At 41.7% G+C, this 14,929-nt stretch overlaps 1 protein-coding gene across 8 annotated transcripts in view; it reads left to right on the top strand.

Moving 5' to 3' along the window:
• Cep112 (centrosomal protein 112) overlaps positions 1 to 14,929 on the top strand; it is a 494,900-nt gene that overhangs the window by 327,739 nt on the left and 152,232 nt on the right. For 7 of the 8 annotated variants that reach the window (XR_008222117.1, XM_052755650.1, XM_052755651.1 and 4 more), the window contains 2 exons: positions 8,149 to 8,211; positions 14,626 to 14,775. Coding sequence is in view for 7 of the 8 variants with exons in the window: in XM_052755650.1 (XP_052611610.1) it covers positions 8,149 to 8,211; positions 14,626 to 14,775 (213 nt within the window). In the remaining variant the exon portion in view is untranslated. The remainder of the gene's footprint in view (positions 1 to 8,148; positions 8,212 to 14,625; positions 14,776 to 14,929) is intronic. The other variant, XM_052755648.1, reaches the window with a different exon arrangement.

Raw genomic sequence — 14,929 nt, 5'->3', positions numbered from 1 at the left:
GACTTGACCTCTCCCTTCATAATGAGGAACAATGCTAAGATGTCTCCTCACGACAGTCTTTCAACATCATACTGGTGGTTATTTTAGACAGTGCAATCAGACCGGAAGAAGAAATAAAGTGACACAGATGAGGGAGGAAGAGCTAGCACTTTTGTTTAAAGATGATGTGATGGCCTTTGTGGAGTGCCTTTGTGGAGAATCCTAAAGAACTTGCAAAGTCCTGGGACGCATAAGCGAATATAGCAAAGGTCTCAGGATGCAAGATTAATATACAAAAGTCAGCTGCTTTCCTGGATATGGCAATGAGCAAATGGAATTTTAAATTGACAACATAACAGAATTTACAGAGCCATTCTCCAACATTAAACACTTATAAATAAAAGAAAATATGTACCAGATTTATATGAGGGAAACCGCAAAGCTGGTGAGGAAGAGCAAGGAACCAAATCAGTCAAAGGAGTAGAGACAGTTTGCCTCATCTGTTTCCCTTCTCTGTACTCCAGTCCTGTGTTTATTGATGTTCAGCATCCTAAAACTCTCTCTCCAAAATCTTGTCAGGTTTTATAACTTTATTGTGTCAAATAAATTACAGTCCCGGTTACCCCATCTTGTTCAGAATAGAAACTATGAATCTTATCTATACACCTTTTTTTATTTTATTTTATTTTATTTTATTTTATTTTATTTTATTTTATATGAGACATGGTCTCTCTACATAACTCTAGCTATACTGGAATTTACTATGTAGACCAGGCTAGCCCTGAACTCAGAGATCCACCTGCCTCTGCCTCCCAGGTACTGAGATTAAAGGCATGTGCCACCATGCCTGTCCAAATATGTACCTTTATTTGGAAGTAAAATACAGTGAGTTTTGAAGCTCAGGTGGTCTGTACATATTTTAAATTAAATATTTGCAAAGAATTCTCTTACCATTTTTGTTGATAGAAGGGTGAAGTCCTACCTGGATGGTCAGACCTGTCTTCACAGTGCTTTATTGAGGAAATAGACCAGTGGGATAAAGCACTTGCCAGAACCCACATAACACAGCTAAAGTCACATCTTGTCATCCCAGTACTCCTGTGATGACTTGAGATGCGGGGACAGCTAATTGTCTAGAAGCTTGCAGTCCAGCTTGCTTGCTTTAGACAGTGGTGAACAACATGAGACCCTGTTCCAAACAAGATGGAAGGTGAAGGCCCTCTCTCTCCACCACTTGAACAGAATCGTGCAAGAAAGGGTGACACATTAAAGTGACTGTGGGCTTTTTGACACCTTTATGAGAAGTCTGGGGGGGAGGGGGGTTGCTGCTGCTGCTATTTGTTTTTTGTTTTCTTTTCTGGGTGAGTTTTAAACCAAAGATTGTCTTAGGGCTTGCATAGGGAAAAGGGACCAACACAGTGGGCTCTTTGACTAGAAAGTGATGTAGGAAGGAAGGACATGGCCATGTGAGCACTGAGAAGGGGCCAGTGGTGGACACAGCAACAGCCGCTCTACGGAAAGACTCCTCTAAGTCAGATGATCTTCCCCTTCTGGGTGTCGTTTTGTTTGAATGTCTGTTCAGGCCATGCTGAGGGTGACTATGGAAATCGTGTTCTTAGGTAGAGAGATGTACATATAACAGCAAGGCTTCGATTTCCTGGGTTTTGTTGTTGAGAGAGGGTCTTGCTATATAAACTAGGCTGGCCTCAAATTTGAAGTTCTGCTGACTCAGCCTCCTGAGAGCCAAGATCACAGGTGTGCTCTGCCATGTCCAACTTCTAAGGCTTGGTTTGAAATACTTAAATCAAAAAAAAAATTTTTAATGAAATACTTAAATCATACTTAATTTCATGAAGGGAAATGAAATGCACAGTTAGTAGTATCCTGAGAATAAAACTCTTCACAAAAATGTTTTAAGACCAGTTTGCATGGCAAATTAGCTTTTAATTTCCAGCCATGCTTACCAAGAGCATTTTAGACTTATTTCACAGGGGTTCAAAAATGAAGAAAGCTGTGAATTAGATTTAGATAAATAGCAAAACCCTTAGGAATGACAAATTAATTTTGTCTCTTCAGATTCTCTGTCTCCAGTATATCAATTCTTCTCCTCTTAGCTATTGGCAAGTTAGAGGTGTGTGTATAGTCCAAACCAGTCTTGCTTTACATCCAGCATTGGTCACATCAGTGAGCACTGATGTGTCCTAGAATCCTGAGACTTGCACTCTGCTCCCTTTCTTGTCTGAATGGCTGCTTCATGCCTTTTCTCATGCCTCACATCTCCCAGTGGTCTCCTCTACCATTCTCATAGCCAGCCAGTACATCTTTCCTCCCATTTCATGGAGAAAACAGAAGCAATCAGAATCTCTCACCACTGTTCTGGGGGTCATTTGCCTGTACTCCTAGCAAAGGCTGTCTCCTCCAATGATCGGAGTTATTCTGTGGTATCATCACAAGCTCCCACAAGCTGGATGTCATAATTCCACCTCATAGTTCTGGAGTTTGGAAGTCCAAGACCAAGGTGGGTCCAGGAATCCTTTCTGGTGAAACCTCTCTGGCTTGGGCAGCTTTCTGGTCTTTGCATCTTTACCTACCCTTTATCCTGGGGCAAGTGGGAGAAGGGAGAGGGGAGGGAGAAGGCCAGGTATTCGATCTGTTCTCCCCTTGTAATGACCCTGCCCTGTGGCCCTGGTTCACCTTAATACCTTTTTAAAGGCTCTATCTCCGAATGTAATCACTTTGGAGAGTTGGAGCTTCAGCATATAAATAATTTGCTGGAACACAGTTCACTCTCTAACACATCCCCTTTCTTCAAAGACACATCTCCAGAAAATCTGTAACATGACCTCCACTATTTCCCTCTCTAATGCTAGTGATCACTCCATCTGTAGACATGTGACTTCCCTCATCTTACAGGAAGTAAGTCAGCACTCTCCTTACCTATCTCCTGTGTGGTACCCCCTCCCTCGTTTCTTTTCTTTTTAAAATGAAATTCTGAACCAAGTATTTAGACTCTACGCCAGTGCCCCCTTCTACTTTCTTTTTTTTTTTTAAAGATTTATTTGTTTGCTTATTTATTTATTATGTATAGTGTTCTGCCTGCATGAATGCCTGCAGGCCAGAAGAGGGCACCAGATCTCATTACAGATGGTTGTGAGCCACCATGTGGGTGCTGGGAATTGAACTCAGGACCTCCGGAAGAGCAGCCAGCGCTCCTAACCGCTGAGCCATCTCTCCAGCCCCCCCTTCTACTTTCTTTTGAACCCCTTCTGTTCCTGCTTGCATCCCTTGTATTTTACCAGAATTTTCTTTTTCCAAGTCAGCAGTGGCCACCGTGATGCCGGTTCTAGGTGAATATTTCTCAGTCCTCACTAGACATGGCCTCCTGCAGCATTTGACAGCCAAATCTAGATTCCCTGGTCTCCTGGTTGCTTATCTCCCCGGGCTTTTTTTCTGTTTGCTTTTCTCCTCATAGTCCAGCCTCTGAAGGTCTGCAGTCCCAGAGCCGAGTATACCTAGGCCTGTCCCTTCTTTGTGTCTACTCAGGGTCTTGCAAGCTCATGTAGAAGCATTATTTTATACTCTAGGTCCATATTGGGAAGTTCTTGCTTTATACTTTTAACCTACACACCTCCCACAAACTCAAGTCTCAAACACTAAAAAAAAAAAAAAATCCCCCTCAACCATAGATGTCTAACACACATCTCTGAGCTTAACGTTTCCAAAACTTCTCACTTGATCTTCCTCCCAAAACCTGTTCCATCCATGACTTTTTCCATATTACAACCATATGATAACCTCGTTTTCTAGTTACTTACGACAAAAAAAAAAAAAGGTTTTTTTTTAAACTTTGTGCATGTTGATACATATGACATGAGTATGGTGCACTTACACCATGGTATGCTTACCCCGTGGTGTGTATGTGGGGGTCAGATGACAACTTTGGGTGTCAGTCCTTCCCTTTACCACATTTGAGACAGTCTCTTCTTGTTGGCCACAGTGTACAAGAAGCTAGTTGGCCTATGGACTTCCAGGTCTTCACCTGTACCCCCCCCCTTTCTATTTTTCTGTAGGAGTGCCCAAATTTTAGCTATCACACCAGTTTGTATGGGGTCTGATGAGCTGAACTCAGGTCCTCACACTTGTGTATCCAGTGTCTTCCCCACTGACCCGTTTCTCCAGCCCTGAGGTCACTCTTGCCCCATCTCTTTATAACAAGTAAGAGATCCAGTCGGTTCTTCTTTCCGGTCTTCCCCGGGCCTGCCCGTGTCTCATCACCCCTTTGCCAACCTGTATTGTTTGCAGCTGCAGTCTAAGTGGCTTCTTTGTTTGATTCTTGCCTTCAATGAAATCTTGAGTCACCATATTACTGCTTAAATCACATTTTCTCTTATACAAAAAACACTTCAGTTACTTCCTGTGTTATTCACATTAAAAAACAAATTCCTTACAGTCACACGCAGTGCCTTATGGACTCTATCCCTTTTCTGCCCCAGAACTTAGCTCAGTCATTGCTTACTGATTTGGTTACTAGGCCCCTGCACCGGCCTTTTTATTCTGTGCTCCCTCTGACTCAGGACCCTTGCTCTTGGAATTGCCCATGGCTTCCTAATCTCCTGCAGGTGTTTGCTCACAGACCCTATCTAAGATGACTTCGAGAACTTGTGTTTTTGTTGTTGTTGTTACAAACCTCCCTCTACCTTTCATCATCCCCCTTCTTTTCCCCACTTTATCTTTCTCATTGACAATCATGCCATCTAAAGCATTACTTTTAAAAATTATATTTTTTACTCTCAGGCAGACGCTGCACGGAGGTAAAGAGAGATTCTTGTATGTTTTGTGCAATTTCATAGCCCTAGACTTGATGGATGAGTTGACTATTTTTCAGTAAAGGAGCTTGTCCGGTTGGTTGGGGCCAGCTAGCCACAGGTCCTGCAGAGGAACTGCAGCCAAGACAGCCTTTCCTGCACTGACCAGCATCTCTGAAAAGGAAAGTAGTCTTTACGACACTGCAATTAATTTTTAGGTTCTCTAATGGGTAAATAGTTTTAAAGCACTTAGAACAGTGCCTGGCTCATGGTAAGAGCTCTGTAAGTGTTTATTTTAAAAGCAACAAATACTTCATCAAGCATTTTGTGATAAGTAACATTAGCAGAATGTGAACCAAAACCAATAAACCTCAAGAGGTTCAAAGTGGCCCTAATTCTGTAATGGAGAGTTGCTGCATTCGTCACAGAGCTGGGACAGACTGACAACCTTCTAAACTAACAGGAGTAGTCACATGCCCTTGCTACACTTTAAGACACAAACTCAGACTATGTACTCGGTGAGATTCCAGATGCAGAGATTTGTGGAATAAACTATAAAGAATTGTTTTGAACTTGAATCCAAGAAACACGTGGTTTTTGAAAGGATTGCTTCAAAAGTAAGGTCTTCTCAGGAGATTACACAGGAAAGGACTGGGCACTATATATCTATCTGTTCATTGAACAAACACTTCTCACCAAGTACTTTGTTAGGGGTCAGACCAGCTTTCTAGGATCTCACAAGGAGTGTCATTTCAGACTTAGTGCTGTGACTGCGAAGAGCCTGGCCTGGGTTGTTTCCTCATTCCATTAGGATATCCAAATAAAGAAATCATTTGCTGACCTTAAACATAGTAGAAAAGACTTACCTATTTATCTCCACTCCCTGAGGAAGTTCTATCAATGTGTAAGAAATAAAAGATTGGTGATACAGCCTAGGGTACAAGATGCACAAAACCCTGGGGTTGTTTTGTGGGTTGGTTTGTTTTTAATGTAAAACCTTTTTCATTGATTGAGAATTTCATAGATGTATATAATGTATTGTAATCAACTCTACCTTTCATTTTCTCCCCTATAATGTTCCTCTGTGTCTCCCTACCACTAATCCATCCCAATTTCATGTATTCTCTTAGTGCTACCAACATGTGTGTGGGTTTAGGGTTGTTACTGGAGCATGGATAACCATTCAAGGGCCTCATCCCCAAAGAAAACAGATTCTCCCTTTATCAGCCATCAGTTGCCAGTAGCTCTTCATCTAGGGGTAGGACTGCCTGATACCTCTCCACTCCATGCTGGGATTTTCTCTGGCTTGATCTTGTGCAGATCTTGTACATACTGGCAAGAAACTGTAAGAGCATATGTTCACCTGCAAAGTTATATCCAGAAAACAGTTTTACTATAGTCATCCACCTCTTCCGACTTTTACAGTCTTTCTGCACCCTCCCCCTAAATGATCCCTGGACCTTGGGAGAGGGGACATGACATAGATAACCCATTAGAGTTCGTGGGTTTGATTCCAGCACTACAAGAGGAAGACAGAAAAGGGCATGGACTGTGACTTATAGTTTGGGCTGAATGTTAAAATAGCTACAGAGCTTGGTGTGTGTGTGTGTGTGTGTGTGTGTGTGTGTGTGTGTGTGTGTGTGTGTAGTTGTTGTTGTTGTAGTGGTGGTGATGGTGGTGGTAACTGGAATGAAATCAGAACTTTGGAATGCAGCCCAGACATGTGCATTTTTGTACAATAATCCTTTCAAAAAGACAGGAAAGGAAACAACAGGACACATAACAGTCCATAAAATTTTAGAATTTGAAAAAGGGCGGGACCAAAAATGGTCTTGGCATATCCAAAGTACAAAGAGCCTTCAGGAAAAGAAGGCTTAGAGAATGCCTTTAAAAGCAGCAGAATCTGTCATGCTGTCCAAGTCTGGGAAAACTTGAGGAATTGCAGGGGTCTGAGCAGGGATAAGGTAACTACTGGAAAAGGTTCAGAGTTTGAATAAGGAAGTAACATGACTCCTAACGGATGGCCTGGCTCATCACATGACCAGTCTCACCCTCACCCCGGCACTCTCGAAAGAGAGAGAATGAGAAAGGTAACAGGTGCAATTGAGGAGAAAATTGATGGTTTGTGTATTCTGTCTGTCCTCAACACCCAGGTGCCCTTCTAAGGCATGGCATCCAGATCTTGGATGTAAGTGGTATATTAGAGGATACACTCTGTGCAAATGTCCAGAATTCTACTGCTGCACTCGTGTGTGTGTGTGTGTGTGTGTGTGTGTGTGTGTGTGTGTGTGTGTGTGTTGGGGGCAGATGTTAAGTCGCAGCTCCATCATTTTCTAATCTGTATGGTGCTGGGCAGGTTATCAAAACTCTGTTCCTCACTTGTAAAATGGGAGTTCATAATGATGCTGTTTTATAGAATGAGAAAGAACCCTTAGAAATTCCATGTATACCAACAACTGTTTCAAATCTCATAGAACATTTTAAAGGAAAAGTTGAAGAAACTCTAGGAGAAATCAAAAGACAGAGATATGGGAAATAGAAACAGTGGAAAAAGGTAACAGAGCAGAGAGAGGCAGGTAGATGGACAAGCGACCACAGTGCTGGCTGAAGCCTGTTCCGAGAAGTGAGGGTCTGTGTGGTTGACAGGGAAGAGGCCCTGTGGAGGGCATGCCACTGAGAAAGTGAGGGTCCCAAGCCCTCCCAGAGGGCAGAAGAGGGTCACGTCCAGAGGACTAAAAACTGAGTGGCAGGGGATAATCACGTTCTAAGCAATGTGGACTCATTCTGGGAGAGCTACCCTAGTTCCGGGAGAGAAAACTGTTTGATTTAGATATATTTGTCACTTCAAAAGATTGCTCTTGTGTGTTCAGCCAAGTAGGGGCTCAACTCTTCTTAGTGGTCTGAACTTTTCCCATCTGCCTTTGTCTGCGAGCACCTATCTTTCTTTTTAAACTAAGGGAAAAGAGTGTTCAATTTACCACCTCCTTCCCTCCCTCCTCCCCCAGTTCCCGGTCCCATTTGTCTCCCTTTCCCGTCCTGCTTCTTCACTCTCCCCCTCCTTTACCTTTGAGCCGTCACACTGCTATGTCTATTTCTGTCTCTCCTTTTCCTTTTTCCTTCTATCCACAGAAGTCTTATGTTTGTCTAATAATTGGCAGGAGAGATCTCTTTTTTTTTTTTTTTTTTGCTTGCTTCTTCAGTGATGAATAGTTGGCGTCAGATCAAAGACAAACCCTGTGGGTTTCTGGCTGCCCAGAAGGGCGGTGCAGCTGGCAGGCATCCCAGCTGCCTGGTGATAGGCATGTGGAAGAGATACCAAGCTCACAGGTCACTGTGTGTGTGTTCGTGTACGTGTGTTTTGCAGGCCAACAGCAGGCTGAAGCAGATCGAGAAGGAATATACTCTGAAGCTTGCCAAATCTTCCCAGGTAAGCATGGGCCAAAGCCACAAAACAAAACAGTAAATCCGAAACCCAAAGCAGAAATGAGACCAGCAGAGCAAAGTCTTTGCACTTCAGTGTTAAATCCAAATTCTTGTCAGTTTTTCATGGATTAGTATCATATTTTGATGGATAGATAAATAAAATACATTTTTAATATTTCCATCTTATTAAAATCAGGAACAATTGCAAATATTGAGCCATTTGAACCAACACACACACACCTTCATGTTCACACACACACACACACACACACACACACACACACACACACACACACAGAGTAAGATGTTGTAAAACCAGCCGGCACGCTTGAACAAGCCCAGGCCGAAAGACATTTCACAAGCAGGGGATACACACCTACATTTGTGATGTAAGCAGGTTGATAACATCTGTGCTTTCTTCCTCTTCAATATCCTAACTCGTTGCACCCATGGGCTGGTTGACTAATTCAAAACGACAGCCAGTTCTAGGTTAGCTCGACTGTTGCCCCTTCAGGAGAGGGGGAAAGAAGAAGAACCCGGCCACGACTCTGTTTGTTGCTAACTCCAGGGTCTTCTCTAAGGAAGGCTAACAGTTCAATGCTGCCTCTGCTAGAAGGGCGATGCTTGCGGAACATCTGCTTCGTGAGTTGTTCTGCTTTCCAGTGGCTTCAGTTAGGGGGTCCCAAGCCTCTGGAGTTCTGTAAGTTCTGCTAGAACAAACAAGCACTGTTTACCTTCATTTTGTAGATGGATAACTAAGCCATTTAGTTTTACAGTTTTCATGTCTAATGATTTTAAGTTGGCTTTAGTATCATTGCCTGTACACAATGGTATGTAAACTGAGATTCATGTTCCATTTTATGAATTGCCTGATAATAGAAGCAACAGAACAAATGGCAATATCCAGCATTTCTGGGCACAAGCCTGGTGACTTCATTCAGTCTTCCTCATTGGCTCCATTTTTCCAGTCGAGGGCTGGGGATGGCACTCAGCAGTAGAGGGCAGAAATCTAAGATCAGAGAGATGAGATCATAGGAGTTAGCGAGTGACTAAGCCAGGACTCAGCCTGGCGCTGACTTCAAAGTGGCAATCCTGACCTTTGACATACCAGCCTGGCCCAATGCTTTACCTTCCTAATACAGCAGAGCTTTGAATGTGGTTATCAGGAAATGTCAATTCTGTGATTATTTCTAAAATGGGCATGTTATATAATTCTCGTGCCATTAAGAGAGCCAGAAGTCTTTGTTTAATTGAATAGTCATATGTGTTTATGTGAGAGATGATTGTAGCTTGGTTGCCATTATTCCAGCCCTTCAGGGAGAGACGTCCTTGTTAATCTGTTGAAAACAATGCTTACAACCAGCTGAAAGAAATCTTAACACTCCCAAATTAAAGTTTAAACAGAAATATGAAAAATCGCAACTTGGCATAATGCTTCTTTTGCTTTGTTTGAAATGAAAGATACAGACAGTGAGCTGGGAGCTAGCTAATGAAAATGCTTAGCTAACAAGACTGTAAACAGAAGCCTTAGGTTTACCTGCAGGAATGTGGGAAGAAGCCTGGTTAGGTGACATTAAAGCAAATTAAAAGTTAGCATGTAAGAAAGCCAGATCTTGGAGTCCACAGACCTGGGTCGAAATACCAACCAGTCCTACCACTTGTGTGACCTTGAGTGCCTTTGCCTGCCACCTCTGGAATTCAGTTTCCTCATTAGTCAAATGGGAGATCAGTGCTTAACTCGAAAGACGGTTTTAATTAGTAAGTAAACCAGTGTCCAAAGCACACAGTGCCTTGTGTGTACTAAAATATGCAATAACTGTTAGCAACCCTGGGTGTATGAACATTGCAATACGAAAAGGAAGAAGGGAGCTGGGGAAAAACCTAGAAGAAAGATGAACTTTTTTCATCAGACACTGTGCTTTCAGGTGTTTAAGAACTGATGAAATTTCTCCACAAATTTGGAAATGTAGAAGCTCACTATTTTTCTTCAAGACGTTAAGGAGAAGGGCATGGGAAATGAGCAATAACTACCATGCACTGTAATCATTTTATAAACCAAAGAGCAACGCAAGGCCAGAAAAATACATAGATGTCAAGTGAAGATAGCCTTATACTGATAATAGTCTCTGCACCCATCTCTGATGCAGTGAGTATTTATAGCCATGAACTGGCATTTGAAAACATCAGTTTACACCACCAGTCACGGCTGAGAAACAGATTACTTTAAATGAACATTTAAAAAAAAAAAAAGAAAAAAAAAAAGAAAAAGAAACATAGGCTGTTTCTGCTTCCAGAACGAGTTTGCTGGAATCTCTAATGCGTATCTCATCAAGCTGGTAAGAGTGCCAGAAGCAAAGTTGCTTCACTGTGTTTATCAGGACTTAAAAACTTTCCTCTTAAGAACAGTGCTAATGTGACTGGATGAGTGATGGGTCCATTAGCACTCAAGAGAGCGGCAGTTTAAATTAGGAAAATATTTGAGATCTTTTCTTCCTATGAAGGAAGTTACTTGACCTTTAAGATCTTATCAAGCTTTGGACCTAGTAGACCATGTGCACTTAACCCTGGGCACACGCAAAGATTGTGCCCCTTATAAGCCTACACAGTCTTCACCGTAACAGCCAGGGAGGCATCATCTCCAGGCATGCTATTTGTCTCAGTCACGTATTTGTTCTTTTTGTCTGAATATTAGATATTAACCTTGCCTTCTCAGTTTTAACATAGTTTCTAAACTCAGTTCAATTCCCTACTTTTCATTTTCCATAATAAGGTAATACCATTTTGTAAAAATATTCATAGCTAAAGAGGACAGCTGCCAGTTGAACCCACCCACTGCCAATCAATCATTGCCAGTACCCTGGCTAGCTTCCCCTTCATGGTGCAGATTCATGCCCATGAAATATGCCACATGCCCCCACTGTGTCCAGGGGCCATGCTGAGGGTAGCAAAGGGCTCTGTCTTCCTGTATTTTGTAAGGAACCCCAGTGCCTTCCTGTCCTTTCTAGGTATGGTTTTTGTTGGCTATTGAACTTAAAGGAAGAATTTGAGAAAAGTCTCAAACTGTACCACAATCTGAAAAAAAAAAAAAACCAATAGAAATAAAAGGTGAAATTTAACTTCTATTTTAAATTCTGTAAAGACTTGAAATAAGATCCTAGTGTCTACGCAAAGTTTCATTGCCTAGCAATCATTAGAAACCATTATTGCTTTCATGGATTAGGCTGCTTACAGCACCCTCCCAAAATAGCCCCTGTTGTTTGCCCGAGTGTTAATTTTCCATATCTACATGAAAATGTCCTAATCCACTCCTTACTGTAAATAAATGCAGGGTAAACATTTAGTGACATTTTACTTCATATTCTTTAATTATGATTCTATCCAAACTGGAGGCTCCCAATTATGATTGTATATAACAGATTTCTTTTTTCAAAAACTTTTACTATTACTTATGGAAAAGCTAGACTATGTCAATTTATTTTTTTCCCAGTGGTGATTATTTCTTATTTACCATGATAGTTCACTACTTAATTTACCATTCTGATTCATTACTTAAATACTTATTGAGTGCTAGTGTTATATGCAATGAGCTAAGGTGAAAAGTTTGTTTTCTTGTACTGCGAAGACCAGTGAATAGACGTAAAGACCCATGCTGTGTTCCTAACCTAAACCATGTTTGCTAGCCTGATATTCTGATTACTTCTTCATCTGGAATATTTGGAATATTAAGTCTTTTTTTAGGTAACACAATGTTATCCTACCTACTAATCAACCTACTTGTCTAGCCATAGTGTTTCACTTCAAATGTTTTGACATTCCTTTTATAAGTTTTAAAAATTGTTTTCCAAATATAATCTCATTTTCCCCCCATAGAAGTCTCATTATCTCTCCCCTAGAGAATATAAAAGCAAGTGTGCCTTCCTTGGAACATCATTTCTAGTTCCTTCCAAAACCTACACTCATTCCTTTTTGTATACATTGTCCAGAATCTTCTATGAGGAAAATCCTGATCTTGAGCCCTTAAAATCATTTAAAATACCTTTAAATATTTTTGTCTTCAATCTTAGCTATAATAACCTCAATCTTACTTTTTTTTTTTTTTTTTTTTTTTTTTTTTGAGGCAAGGTCTCATGTAGCCCAAATTAACCTCAAACTCACCCCGGAGCTGAAACTGACCTTGAACTCCTGATCCTCCTGTTTCTACTCAATACTGATTTGCTCAGTTCTAGTATTTTTAAAAGGAAAATAAATATCTTGTACTCTAAAAGTAGATTCCATGACTGTGGTAGACACTCAAAGCTACACACGTGATAAAATTGCAGAGAACTAAGCTCACACTAGAGCTAACCTCCCCACTTCTATGAAGTTGTGCCTTCCTTGGCTTGAGACGCTGAAGTATTAAGCTGTGTTTACTGTTTGGCCCCAGGTTCCTATAAAATATCAATCTTCAAGTTCATGGTAGGTTGAGGAAATCTGGCTTTCTTATCCCTAGCCCCTCTGGCCCTGTAACTAAAAGCTGGTTCTTCTATGCTTCATTTCTTGACATTTACTATCAGAATTTAACCTTTACTACTTATGGATCAAAGTGCTATGAAATGTAATTGAATGGATGTAACATTTGTTGCATGGAAGCAACATTTAATCAAAATTCTTAAAATAGATGAACAGTATTCTATTCTCGGTAAGTGAATTCCTCCACTCACAGCAGAGGGTCAATTTAATGTTCTCATACTGCTCTTATGAATTTCTTCATCTCAAAATAATCTTAACATTTGACTAAATTTTAAACTTTGAACAGCAAATTTGCACACTAAGGGTGAACACTCCCTGTTTATCCTAACAGTGCTCTGTTTATGTCCATTATGACAACTAATATTTCTATAGCACTTGGCTTTTATGGCCCTCCATATAGTTTCTATTGCTTTGTTTTTTGATGCTGTGCTCCTGTTCTGTGGGAAACTGAGATCAGGAAAGACAGCTAAGCCCAGTGTTTCTCACCCACTGCATCCCGCTCACAGAGCTGCATGGTGAGTACTGATACTGTTACAGCATTGTGAACACTGATACTGTTTCTTGTATTAGAGAAACAACCATTTCCTGCTTTCAAAAACAATCCTGGCTGTTGAGATTGAAAGGAAATGGCTGCATCCAAAGCAAAGGAAGAGCCGCACTCAGAGGGCTCATTGCGTTCCTCATCAGATGTTCATTTGAGAAGGTGGTGGGAACCCTGCCCTGGAGGGAGCTAACTCCTGAGTGTGGAGAGAGCTCCAGGAGTCCCTGTGCAAGGGCACATCTGGGCCAGAATAAACTTTCATGAGTGTGTGCTCTCAGGAAGGAGAGGCCTATTTGGAAGCATGAACTTCTCTTCCACACCAAAATTTTGTTAAAAACAAAATGAAGTTGGCTCCTTAGAACATGAAGCTGACTGTGGGCTTCAATTCTTGCCCATCTCCGTAGCTGGAAATCATCTTCAGCAATGTAAAGTGTTTGACTTCTTTGTGTCTGTTTCCTCATTTTAAAGAGGGAGGTAATAATCATACTTATCTCACAGTAGCAAATAATATAAAAACTTCATATCTCAACACAGTACATAACATTAGTTAATACCCAAAACTTACTATGTGGAACTGGGTGACCATAAAGAGTGAGCATGACCATGAAGAATAAGGGTGCTGCTGCTGCTGGTGAGTGGTGGTGGGTGCTGGCGGTGATGCTGGTGCTGGTGCTGCTGCTGGTGGTGTGGTGGTGGTGGTGAGTGCTGGTGCTGGTGATAAGTGGTGGTAGTGGTAGTTGGTGGTGCTTGTGAGTGGTGGGTGGTAGTGATGGTTGTAGTACTGGTGCTGGTAGCAGTGGTGGTGGGTGGTGGTGTGGTGGTGCTGGTAGTGGTAGGTGGTGGTGGTGGTGATGGGTGAAGGTGGGGGTGGGAATGAGTGGTGGGAGGGGTGGGTGTGGATGGTGGGGGTGGGTGGGGGTGCTGCTTGTGGTAGTGGTGGTGGTGGGTGGTGGTGGGTGGTGATGGGTGGTGGTAGTGGTGGTGGTGTAGTGGTGCAAAGTCTTACTAAAGTCAGACCAGCCTTCCTCACTCTTAACAAGTTTATTTCTCAGTAAAATACCGTCTGATGCTTTTCATTTTTTTGAGATCACAGATGTTCCTTCTTCTGATGAGTAAATACTGTGGAATGTTAGAGTGGAAATATCTTCCAAATATATTCGGTTCAGCAGTTGTCCACCATTCACAGTTTTATTGTAGGTTTTATTGTGTGGAATTTTGTGCATTAGCCTGAGTGATATGTTAATTGAAAATGTTCAGTTTGTGGAATAGAGTTTTGCCAAATTCATTCTTTTGTTAAGCATAAATACATATAAAATAGATGCCTCTCACTGGAGAATTTGAAGTTACAGCATGCTGTTTTCATTTTAGATCATAGCAGAACTTCAGACAACCATTTCCTCTCTGAAAGAAGAGAGCGGTCGGCAGCAGCTTGCTGCAGAAAGGCGGCTCCAGGATGTTATACAAAAGTTTGAAGATGAGAAGCAGCAGCTGATTAGAGATAATGACCAAGCAATCAAGGTAATCTAAAGACTGCAGTCACCAGTGGTACCAGCTGCTTTAATGTAATTAAAAGGAGGCTGAAATCGCAGCAGTGGGCAGATGAACGCAGGTATCTGGCTTGCTCACACAGCCTGCAGTAATTCCATTCACTGGACTCTCTACCTTTGATGTA

This window comes from Peromyscus californicus, unplaced genomic scaffold (genome assembly GCF_007827085.1).
Source record: "Peromyscus californicus insignis strain IS unplaced genomic scaffold, ASM782708v3 Scaffold_3__1_contigs__length_106647218, whole genome shotgun sequence".
NCBI classification, from domain to species: domain Eukaryota; kingdom Metazoa; phylum Chordata; class Mammalia; order Rodentia; family Cricetidae; genus Peromyscus; species Peromyscus californicus.
The sequence above is the reverse complement of the archived record's forward strand: the minus strand, read 5'-3'. Positions and strand labels throughout refer to the sequence as shown.